Source organism: Leptodactylus fuscus, chromosome 1, assembly GCF_031893055.1.
Source record: "Leptodactylus fuscus isolate aLepFus1 chromosome 1, aLepFus1.hap2, whole genome shotgun sequence".
Classification (NCBI taxonomy): Eukaryota; Metazoa; Chordata; class Amphibia; order Anura; family Leptodactylidae; genus Leptodactylus; species Leptodactylus fuscus.
In genome coordinates, this window is record NC_134265.1 from 48,768,799 (window position 1) to 48,781,638 (window position 12,840).

Genomic DNA, 12,840 nt, shown 5'->3' on the forward strand with positions numbered 1-12,840 from the left:
AGTTGGGTTGTTAAGTGGTTTAGTTGGTAGGCTGGAACGTATACATGTATCCATAGGTCAGAAGTGGCATTATGACTTGCTGTGTGTCCTGCTAAGGATTCTTGGCAAGATCTATCAAATAAGTCCTCCTTGGTGGTAAAAGGGAAGTCTGCTCTAGTAATATAGTATAGTGGATAACAGTATTCGGTTCACTACAGAGGTTGCAGCAGTGACTAGGCCTATAAGGTAGGGGGGGCCCACAAGTAGTCCTCATCTCACTAAGACCCCATTCACATTACTGATTGTGCAACTGATGTGGGGCCGAGTTTGCAGAGGAATGCACTCAGATCCAAGTGCATTCCTGTATGCATTCACGCCTGATCCATTCTGTTGTGAGGACATGGAGCAGGATAGGACCTGCTCTATAATCATCCATGTCAGCACAGAATGGAAGGCAAGCCCCCATAGATGTGACTGCATAACGGAATGCACTAGGTGGTCATGCCGAGTGTCATCCCAAACTGGGCCCCACATCGGAAGCCCTTGGTCATCTGCATGTAGTTGTAGTTCCTAATTTCCTTTGATGACTGGCAATTAGGGCACCATGAATTTTATTGTCCCTGTCCTCTAGGGCACTGGATTGAGAGGGGTAGAAAAGTTTCAGAAAGGAGGACTATAAGCTTTTTAATGCCAAGTGTTGCACTTGGTTAGCACATAGTCACTTCTGTTGGAGGGAGGCTGCAGCAGAAAAGGGGGCACTGCTACCAATTGGAGGGCACTGACATTGGATGTACACAGACCTGTTGTGAATAAATCTTCATGGTGATTTGGCCCTAAATAGCGAAGGAAAGGGAAATGTAAATGCTGCAAAAATGTACGAATGGTTGTGAGGAGACGTTGTCCAGGATGGCTCGAGCTGAGCCTTTAGTTATGTCCCTGATCCTGTCCATGGATGGTCCAGGTCTGGTAGATCTCTTCCATAGCAGCTCTCTGTTCTGACTGACGGGGAGGGATCCTACCCAGGAATCTTCTCCTCTGATCGCCTTTTGCTCTAATAAGCTAAGAGGAAATTGACGCTATTTCCAATAGGGATCGAGTAATACACAAGCTAAACAAATTTACTTTAAAGATATCATTTTCCAGGAGCTTCAGCCAGGAAGGTGGTATTACAGAAAACGTTGCTAAAACCTGGTAGTAATGTCTCACACACGTTCTTGGTAAAGGTCATTGTTGATTTGGAAACCCAACTCCCTAGAACACTGTGTCCAGGTGCTAAATACAATAAAAGCATGTAAAACATACACGCTGCCATGTATTGTTCTGTTCAGATGCCTGTAAATAAAGCATTGTGTCACCGATAGTCTATGCAATGGAAAAGCAGCCTGCATGGAAAAAACTAACACTTCCATCCAAACTTCCATTGCTCACAATTAAAAAATGCAGACAAGGCGGCCAGCATCATTTAGTGAGGATCTGTTCCGCTTGTGATTTCTATGGAGATCAGAAGGGATGAGGCGAGAAGTTCTCGGAATAGGATGGATTTGTCATTGCACGCTTAATAGTTGCTGCTCTGCTACTAAAGAGAATACAGCAATGTACAATCCACCCTGAGTAGAGTTACCGTGTGGGATAATACACTGCTGTGTGTTTGGGGCCATAGAACATGACGGGTCCATGTGATAGCATTGAAAAACTGAGGATTGTGTGCAAAAGGCCTTCGTATAATAGCGTTACTTTTCGCCATGTAGGGTACGTAAGGTATGCCTCCGAAGGATATCCTAATGGAGACGTTTGACTGAACATCTAGTTCCCACAAATAGCACGCTGAAGACGTAGACTAGTGGAAATGTCAGCAAATATATCCGGAAAAAAGATTCCCTAAGCGTAGTTGTTTAATTTTCCGCTTGGCAAATAATTTGAAGATGGCGGTCACTTGGGTATGGGCCATGTAACTCATCGCGAACATATACGTCACGCTTTATGACCCCCTTTACATGGAACAGCTTCTCGAAGCACCAGCAAACATTCATCTCCAAGGAGCTAATGGTCATTTTGCTTTCTTGTCTGCTGGCAGGGAGCCTCATTGGCATTTAGTGACAGCGTTCACGTGCACAGAGCAGCAATATATTGTGTGAATGTAACCCTACCAATTACATGTACAGAGTCTGGCACCACTGCAGTGAGGTTCAGTGATAGGTTTATCTTCTATCATTCTTCTTTTTGGATCTTTATACTGACCCATTATTGTCACGGTTAGAAAATTTGGGTCAGGAATTTGCGGTACAAACAAGACTGTGTCAAAGGGATGTGCATAAGGCGATCGCCATGTTTGTGTCGGAGTCTCCAGCGTAGAGTCGGTCTAAGATCATGGCCAGAAGAGTCCTGCAAGAATACAGATCTAGTCAGTGGGATCCCTCGGGATCTGTTATCGTCTTTATTGCTTAATCTGTTCTTCAGATCCTACGATGCAACTGAATAGAAAACAAAATCCATAATAAAACAGATAAAATCAGGACAAAACTTCACAACACGTTATTTCTAGTTTATGTCCTTTCCACTTTTATGTTTTCCAATCATCGTATCATTGGACTGTAGGAATTTGCTAAAGTTCTTGGGTAGTTTTGATTGGAATGTTAATGGAGGAAGTTAAATCATTTCGCTCAATTTTTACCATGCTGGCGCGCTCACAAAGGCCTCGCTTGTACAGTCAGGTTGCTCTGAAGGGTGTCATAGGTTAATTGCTGTGAAATATCTCAAGTGACATTTCAAAGACCTTATAAGCCGGTCTAAGCTCTCAGCACTGAAAAAAATGCATTTCTTACAAAATACCTACAACTTTGTCTGAGACTTGAAATTTATCCAAATCCATAATTTCTCCCTAAGCCACTTATACGTTAATAATTGCTATATTTCCTCCAATTTGACATAATTATGTCTGTCTATGAAGACTTGAAGCATTCTTACTTTGCCTATACCAATTTTTGTGAATCACCTTGTAAGGCCTGGTTCACATCTGCATTTGGTATTCCGTTAAGGGAGTCCGCTTGGGAACCCCCCGAGCGGAAGGCTGAACGCATTGACAAGCGGTGAGCAATGAAAGCACACAGACTATAAGGCCGGGTTCAGATGGGGTTTTTTTTTACCAGATTTTGATGCGGTGGTCGCCTCAGAATCCAGTCCAAAAAACTGCTAGCTGCGACTAGATGCCGGTGCAGTGCATACAATACACTGGCATCCAGTCGCAGCATACCACTCCGGGTTAGGCCCAAATGAATGGGCCTAATCGGGAGGGAGTGTCACAAGGAGGACGTCTGAAGAAATCCGCCTCAAGAAAGGGCATGTCACTTTTTTTTTTTTCATTGGGAGATGGTCATTTCCTTTTTCCGCGAGCGGGAACAAATTGAAAAAGGAAATGACCGTCTCCCATTGATTTCAATGGGGGGCGTTTTTTCCGCGTCAAAATCCAGCCCCAAAAGACCCCATCTGAACCTGGCCTTATAGAGTCCGTGTGTTTTCCACACGGTCTCCCCATGAGTCATGCACAGAGGAAAGTAGTTCATGAAGAACTTTTCTCTCCGCATGACTCATGCAGTCAGCACATGGAAAACACACGGACCCCATTATAGTCTATGGGGTCTGTGTGCTTTCATAAGCTCACTGCTTGTCATTGTGTTCAGTATTCTGTTCCCCAAGCAGACTCCCCAAATGGAATACAGAACGCAAAAGTGAACCATGCACGTCAAATAGCTTTAGACAACTATTTCTTCCTACAACCCATACTCAACCAAACATCTGCTTTTGTGGGGTGGGGTGGGGTACAACTTCCATAGATATTGGATGGTAAGCCAGTCCCACTGAAATAGGGAGGTTCAATCAACGTTAATATGCTGTAGTATTATTAGGACTGTTGAGGACCTATCCTTGGGTTAAGTTATCAATAGGGGTCTACTATCTGGTACCCTCAAGCATTAGCTGTTTGAAGAGTGCACAACACCTCTTCACTACATGCCAAGCACAGTGTCATACATTGTTTAGAGCAGGGGTCCTCAAACTTTTTAAATAGTGGGCCGGAGGCAGAGCAGGTCGCACAGACATCGGGAGCGGTGCACTCCAATAGGTAAAGTGAAGTGCGCTCCATGGCCTGGCCTGAGCTCCCCAGGAACTTCATTATAAATGCACGTCTGCCGGCGTTGTCAGCGGGGCCAGACAGAAGTGCTTGGCGGGCCGCAGTTTGAGGACCCCTGGTTTAGAGTCTATGTTTGGTATTGCAAATAAGTCCTATACTCACTTGAACAAGACTGAGCCGTAGACAGGCCATGTGACTGATGAACGTCTTGCATGACCAGTGAAGAAGTGTCATGTTGCTTTTTCAGTCAGCTGATCTGTGGGGTCCTCTGTGCTTGGCTCCCGCCAAAATAATATTAGTGGCCTATCCTAAGGATAGGTCATCAGTATTTTAGTTCCAGAAAATCCCTTTAAATTCAGTGTTGTATATATTATTCAGTGCTTGGTTATTTTCATCTTCAGCCTTGGTTCATCAGACTCTCAAAGGCTAATGCCGGATTTCCCACCAGACTTGAAACCTCAATCACTTTTCTGTGTTAGGTGCCCCCGGGTTGTTGGGGAGACACAGCTGGAGAAGCAGATTTCAAAGGAATGATCATATGCTGTACCAAGATCTGGTATAGCAACAGAATTGGCTCCTTCTGTGCTTACAGTACCATACTGTTATACTGGTTGCAGGAAACAAATTGAAAGGTGGGAAATACGTTTTTAATTTGGGCGTCTGCCATCTTTCTGGCTGGTGAGATCCCAATAGAAAACTCCTGAGAAGCCAGCACCTCCGCTGATCTGATTTTTGCTGGTTACCATTGGACAGATAAACCGGTGCTGACCAGTAGGTTATATGTACTAATACTTGTTATTAGAAAAACATTACAAAAATTGTGCGCTGGTGCTTGTCGTCTCGTCTGTCGCTGCTGTCTCAGATGCTCTGATGCGGAAGGTCTCCTTGTTCATGTGATCATAGTTCTCTCTCGGTGAACTTCATAAATAGTCTTCTATAGCTTGCTTCAGCTGAAGAGAACATAGAAAAAAAAGGCTCACAATGACTCCGATACTTTTTCAAAATGATTTATTTCCTTTGGATTTGGAAGGCAGCATCTGTTCACCGAGCTCTGCTGGAAATTTGCCATGGAAGTGAAGAAAGCTTAATGTTTACCAGGCTTTCATTGCATGTGGAGTAGATTCATAGCGAATGTTATGGATCAGACCCATGCTTTCCTAGTCTGAGGAATTTCTTGAGGAGATGGTTTATAGGCTTATGTTTCACAAAGTTTTTTGGCTACGGAAAGGTTGAGATTTGTGATGAGATCTAGTTAGAAGTTTATAGTTTAAGGAATTGACAAAAATTTATGGTTCAGTTGAGGAGGACATCTTCAGTGTGAAGCTTTGTGATGGATGGATCTTGATGACTCTCCTCTTGACAGCCATTGAGCATGACATCTGACATCGTAGATCAACATTGAGCATGACATGGTAGATCAACACTGCTCTCTACTGGATTATCGAGACATCAAACAGATCAAGAAGACCAACAAAGATTTCGTGCCCCAAATCTCAACTTTTAAGAGAAGTTTTAGTGGATGTTTTTGGTTCTTGTTCTGTTTCTTTTAGGAGGAATCGATCTCTTCCTGATCGATTTCATCTAGTATGCAAAAAAAGAGCAAATTCTTCTTCCACTTACCATGTTTGACTCCTTATTGTTCCAATTAAAGGCTGTGAATTATTGAAGCTCATTATAAAGATTTTTTTTCCCCTCTAACTCTTGACTTTTCAGTACTGAATTTTTTTCAATCGATAAGTGTTAACTAAAATTCATTACAAATTATGGATTTTTTTCCCCCCCCTCTCCAGGGCTGTTTACTTAGTCCGACATAAAGAAACCCGTCAGAGATTTGCAATGAAGAAAATCAATAAGCAGAACCTAGTCCTTCGGAATCAGATTCAGCAGGCCTTTGTGGAAAGGGACATCTTAACATTTGCAGAGAACCCATTCGTGGTCAGCATGTACTGCTCCTTTGAGACGAAACGTCATTTATGTATGGTCATGGAGTATGTCGAAGGTAAGATACTTTACTTGCAGTTCCTGCATTTGTAACTTGAAAAGTAGTGAATTCACACTTTCCATCAGTAGTTGGAGAATATGAGAAGGAATAGCTCAATATAAAAACATTGTCGAAGTGTGCTAAGTTCCTGTTCACACTGATGTTTTCCCTGACCCCTTTTCCATCAGAGATAAGTTTACTTTAGAGGTAAAAAATAACTTGGTTTGCAGAATTTTTCTTACCCCAAAGGATGCCTAAACCCTAATCGAAACCCTAGGGACCAACTATACAAGTCAAAGGATTCATCAGGAATTTTTGAGATACTTTTCAAAGTAGATCTGTCCAAGCTTTAATATAAATGGAAGCCATAACCCTAGTGTGAACAGGTCCTAAGCTTTGTGATGAGATTGTGTTGACAATTGTTGGAGGTTTCCAGAACATACCCCTTTAAGACCCTCGCTCTGTCCGATGAGTTGGACATGCAGATGACTGCCGATCACTGTCCATATCAGTCACATGTTGAATGAATTCTGATATGTCACTGATATCCAATATAAGACTGCTAAGGCCAGTGATTTCGGTCACCTGAACCCCTAAACTTAGGCCTAGCCAGTGCCAACACAGCAGAGAAAGATGGATGCACAGCCTACATGGAGGACTTAGGAGTAGGTGAGCATTACTTTTTATTTTATTCCACCCCCTGACCCTTCCTGGGTTTTTTGTCATCCTATGATATCACTTTAAGGCTAAGGCCCGACGGGACAACCCACAGCTACAAAGCGCTGCGGGAAAAAACGCGCCAGCAACGCATTGCGGTTCTTCCTACAGTGCTTTAAACAGAAAGTTTGAAGACTTTTCCTCCACGGACTTTCTGTTTCAATTATATAAATGGGGAAACCATCAGTGTTACTGTAGATATAATTGACATGCTGCGATTTCCAAGACCGCTCTTTTTTTGGAAATGGTGGCGTGTTTGTGGCACAGTTTTTACTGCAAAGTGGGCATGGGATTCGTAAAAATCCCATCCACTTTGCAGTTACTGTAAAACGCCATGGGGTCCCGGCCTAAAGCCAGTTATGTGTATCACCAGTGACCATCGATTTTGATGTACGGGATGCCAAGAGGATGGGTTGAATGTCTCTAAAGTTTCCTTGTACTTCTATAGATCTATCAGAGTACAAAAATTTAGTGAGAACTCCATTATTAGCTCTGTTTTCTCATTCGTGTTGCAGTCTAGCATTTATTTTGGCCATACAGGTATTTTTTATCCTTACGTTATGCTATGGGATTTACGAAGTAGAATGCTTAATTTTCCTTCTTCACTACTGTGTTCCCCAAGCCGTGGCTCTCCAGCTGTTGAAAAGCTACAACTCCCAGCATGCCCCGACTGTGTGTTGCTGCAAGGGTATGATGAAAGCTGTAATTTTACAACAGCTGGATGTGCACAGCTCTAGGAACACTGCCTGAGTACCTGGACGCATGTCTACCCATTGTTAGTCATCTATTTGCACACCACCAGTAAGGGCCTGTTGGGAATGCTGACAACTTCTGAACCATATAGACAGAATATAACATTGTCTAAAACTAAATTGTATTAAGAGATTTGGATAAAAATATAAAACGATGAGCCAGAAATAGGCGATTAAGACCGGTTAGGCTTTGATGAGATCGGTGAATAAGAATATCAACGGCCAAACCATATTCTCTTATATATGAGGCTTGTGTAGTCGTCATATCTAGAGATACTAGAGTAACAGTGAGTACTGTTCGGATCGGCTCCATAGAAATGAATGGATGCACCTGGTACTTCCGCTTTGACGGCGGCCGGCCGCTTAACCCCCCGCGTGCCTGCTACGTCTATTCATTTATATGCGAGTGTGCTGTTCGGATCGGCTGATCCGAACAGTACTCGCTCATCTCTAGTCATATCTCATCCAGTAATGTTAAGCTGGCCATACGTCTTAGCAATTTTGGTGGAAGTGGCCGATGTTCCCTTGCCATATGTCGGAGGTTGATAACCGTCAGAGGTGCTGGCGACTGCTTTTCCCTTTTCACCATTGATATGTTCACACATGGCATTAATTTTAGCATTTTGGCCATAGACAGCACTTGAAATCGCGGAGCATTTTTTCTTTTTGTCTTCTTTTGTATAACTTTTGGACCGGCGACTGCATTTTGTTATTTAAACTTTTGACATATTTGTTCTGTAGTCAACCATTGTTCTGCTCCTGATAAGAACAATCCCTGCCTTGTATTCTAAGGTTATGGGATCTTTTGTTCCTATGACTACAACCAACACAGTACACAATACACACAAACATGCAAAAGAAATGAACTATTAGAGACTATCAGCCCTCTATGTCATATATACAGTACTGGTATAATAAAATAACACTGCGTGTGAACTGTCGCTTTGTCACACAAGTCACATAAATCATAAAAAAAAAACCTTAAGGTCTTATAGGATGACATTGCAGCATTACTAGATGGAGGTGGATTGATGTATACAACCGCTTACTCACTTTTTATTGTATTTTTACAGGGACTACTACTGTAACTACTACTATAAATCAATAACCATTGACATTTACTTTCTGCTATAGGAGGAGACTGTGCAACACTTCTGAAGAATATGGGTCCTTTGCCCGTAGACATGGCCCGAATGTATTTTGCTGAAACAGTTCTTGCCCTAGAGTATCTCCATAACTATGGCATCGTGCACAGAGACTTGAAACCTGATAAGTAAGTACTTTAGTGTAACTTAAAGGGGTTGTCCGGGGGTAGGAAAAATGGTCTCGGGAAGAAGGAGCAATCTGCTATGTGGGATTGAATTGTTAAGATTGGTCAAATCCAGAAGTCCAATCCAATGAGGATAAATTTGACTGTTGGCATCAGAATAGGGGGCTACATGGAGATCTATCCATAGGGGCCAGCATGTCTTACACTGTAACACGTACATGTATGTATAGTGTATATGGAGCCTGCTCAGGACACTGTCTAGTGGCTGTGCCATGCTATTGCAGTTCAGATCCTACTAAAAGGGGTCATGCCACCAAAGTTATTTACTGGTATCCGCTATCCATAGGATAGGGAATACATTGCTGATTTGTGGGAACTGATAACTAAGACCCCCCAGTGATCCAGAGAACGCGGGTCTTTTACCCCCTTTGTGAATGTAGCAGTGAACAGTGAATGCGAGCTCCAGTCCATTCGTTTCAATGGCAACGGCACAGATAACTGAACACCGAACTTTGTTTTTTTTTTTCTGGTGCTTCCATTGAAGTGAATGGAGCAGAGTTGTGTATTCTACGTCTGCTGCTCCATGCAGAATGGAGAAAAAACACCCCTCTTTTCGGGAATCGGTTAGGGTCCCAGTACTTAGACCCTTACCAATCAGCAATTATTCTCTATCCTGTGGAGAGGAGAGAGATCCTTTTCATGGTATAACCCCTGTAACATTATTTTAGCCTCTGCAAAATTGAAGGGTCTACAAATGGCATGTATGGCAGGACGTCTGCAGATTAGGACCCCGGCCATGTGTGATCCGTATACAGACATGTACATTGGGTTGCGCATTTCATACTACATTAGGCATGTACATAATCATTTATTAATAGACTGCCTGTGGCGCACAAAGCCCTGGAGGGATTGGCCATTGAATATTTCCACAAAAGAAAACAATTCCCCTCTTTTCACATTTGCATTGGCCATAGAACTTTATCTGCATGCAAAGCATGTGTGTTGGATGGGCAGTGTGATGATGTCAGCGTGGATTAGCTGCCTCATTGTGACTAGGAGGCTTAACTAGATGAAATTTCAGATGGACAGACTAGTATGGTTCCCCCAGTTACTGATGAGAATGGGGAAACAAAATCTGTAATGTTATCAAATTAGCTCCGCGTCTCCTAATGAGAGGCCCTGATGACTGCCACGGTGAAAGTGAATGGGGGCTTGTGTAGAGTTTCTGATGATAGCATTGTAAGGTGGCACAGTTCAGAAGTCAAGGAAAGTGTCGTGTGGGCGTTCTCACGATTGCTTGACAGCCGTAATTGTTTTGTACCGGTTGTGAAGTGTGAATGGTATATATCCCTGGAAAAGTGAGCAGTTTAGAAAACATAACTTTTACATCAATTTCTGAAAACCACATAGAGCAAATTAAATTGTAGTCATGACTGTAAAGAAAAATCAATGCAAGGTTAAGGAAGAGGCCGGCAGACAATATTCTCTGTCAACAGCGGCCGATTGCACAAATTGGGTTAGTCACCTAACCAGGCATACAGATGAGTCCGTACTTGCTTCCTTACCTTTCTTCTTGGCTCGATATATCCAGCCATGAATAGTGTGAGATGGGATCTGCTTTGAAAACAAACACCTGACAAAGTAAGCCAAAAGTTTTTATTTGGTGTTTCCTTCACCACTCATTTTGGGATATCTCGAGCAAACGAAAAGAAGAACACCACTTTGTTTATCACTGTCAACCTACCTTTGGTCATGTAGATGGAGCAGGAGCGTCTCAGGAGTTCATGTTTAGAAAGAAAGCATTCTGTGTCCCTTGATCATATTTGTCCAGATCCTATTTCTAACGAGCGTTGAAGGTGTCGCCATTTTTTGGCATCACCCTTATCACAGTCTCTGTAGACTGCCTCTACCACTTTTCCATTTCTTGGGATTTTACCTAGACTCATCTTGAGGTTGTATGGGATACATGGCTCCGAGATCTTCCACAGCCTATTAATATTCGGTTATATGTTGGGTTATACATCACTTCTGATCTATTTTACGTGCAACTACAAAATACTACCCCATCGAATATTGTTGAAATGACTAAAGCCTCTATACTGGATGTTAACAGACCACAAAAGCTAAACTAGTCCTGGGAAACTAGGTGAAACATGTTAAGAAATTTTTTATATCGAGAAAGTTTTTTCCATCATTTAATGGGCAACCAACAATGAAAAGCAGAATGTATGGGGAAATATTTTTTACTCACTAGTAACCAACCCAGACAGTCCAAAACTTGTCACAAGTATTTTAGGAATCTTATAGGATACATGACAGGCTTCTTGTAGTTTCTAACCCAGAAGTTTTGATAGAAGCTCAAATGTAGACGTGCTAGATTTTGCTAATCGTTTCTTTGCCCACATAGGTGTCCTGCATGTCTTCTTTCTTCGTATATAATGTACCTGACATCAGGAAGTAATCCCGTACTTTGTTAAAATGTAATGTACAGGCCTAGGAGTTAACCTATGTCTTTGATTTACAGCTTGCTGGTAACCTCCATGGGACATATTAAGCTTACAGATTTCGGGCTTTCAAAAGTGGGCCTTATGAGTATGACGACCAACCTTTATGAGGGTCACATAGAGAAGGACGCCCGCGAGTTCCTGGACAAACAGGTCTGTGCAACTCTGTTTCAATATTCCATGTCTTAGTCAAACTTTCAGATTTTTTTTTTATGACCAGCCGCAATAGTAATGTATAGAATCTCCCATAAAATAGTGAAAAAAAAACAAAAGAAGCTTTAAAAAAATATAATAAAAAAATAAATAAAAGTTCTAAATCCCTCCTTTCCCTAGAATACATATAAAAGTAGAAAATGACTGTGAAACACAAACACATTAGGTATCCTGTGTCTGAGAGTGCCCGGTCTACTGAATATAGGGGATCTGCAATGCTCCTGTTCCGTCGGGAAGGGGTTAATAGGAGCACTGCAGATACCCTATATTCAGCCAGGCTGAACTCCAAGTGGGGGGGGGGGGAACAGTCCTCAAGCTCAGGGAAGGGGCAGACAGACAACCAAAACACCCCCTCCCCTTTCCCAGCAACTACTGCACCCAAAAACATTTTGATTTTTGAAATTTTCCAGTAGCTGCTGCATTTCCCCCCTCGGCTTATACTCGAGTCAATAAGTTTTCCCAGTTTTTTTTGTGGTAAAATTAGGGGCCTCGGCTTATACTCGGGTCGGCTTATACTTGAGTATATACAGTATATTTCTTATTTTCAATGTAGAGCTGTACCAAATAAGAACGGTAAAGACGGTCTCCTGCTGCCAGGACCAGCTATGGGGGAGCCTGGTAGTTCAGATTCTCTGCAGTATTACTTTCAAAGGAAATGACCCATTATATAATTTTCCTCCATATCAATGGAGTGTCTCCATAATTCCTTGACATGTCATGTCCTCCAAAGTGAGAAATGCTCTTTGTAGCCATTATCTGCTATGGGTAATAGATAATTATGGATCGCCCCAATGTATGCTATTAACATGTCCTATACAGTACTACCATATTATATACATTTCCTTATTGTGCCCATTAGCTAGAAGCAATGCGTGATGGAAAGCGAAGAAATCCTTGTGCGTTTCCTTAGCCTTGGAGATTTTGCTTATTCCATTTCTTTGTCCATAAACTGAGGAATAAGATAGCTCTGTCGTAATATATATAAGACAGTAACGGAGGTCTGTGAATCTCTATAGACTACTTTTGGGGCTTATGATGCATTGTACAATTAAAGGTGCTAAAATCTTAGCTGTGGTCCATTTGCTTTTTTTCATGGCTCATTACCAATTGTCCACAATCTGTTTATTCTAAAGTGACTTAGGGGAGAAATCCGTCTGAACAATAGCGTGGCTGAATGTATGTTTCCTTCACGTTCCTGCTGGAATATAAATGGTCTGGCTCATTGTTCTTAATTTAAGACTTTTTTAGGCTGAAGATATATTATTTTTCATTGTTGGTTGAAACATACACAATGCGTC

The 12,840-nt window shown here is 42.1% G+C and overlaps 1 protein-coding gene across 6 annotated transcripts in view; it reads left to right on the plus strand.

Annotated features, from left to right (window-relative positions):
• Positions 1-12,840, plus strand: part of MAST4 (microtubule associated serine/threonine kinase family member 4) — a 370,078-nt gene that overhangs the window by 324,594 nt on the left and 32,644 nt on the right. For all 6 annotated transcript variants that reach the window (XM_075269800.1, XM_075269803.1, XM_075269804.1 and 3 more), the window contains 3 exons: positions 5,896-6,104; positions 8,690-8,828; positions 11,350-11,482. In XM_075269800.1, coding sequence (XP_075125901.1) covers positions 5,896-6,104; positions 8,690-8,828; positions 11,350-11,482 — 481 coding nt within the window. The remainder of the gene's footprint in view (positions 1-5,895; positions 6,105-8,689; positions 8,829-11,349; positions 11,483-12,840) is intronic.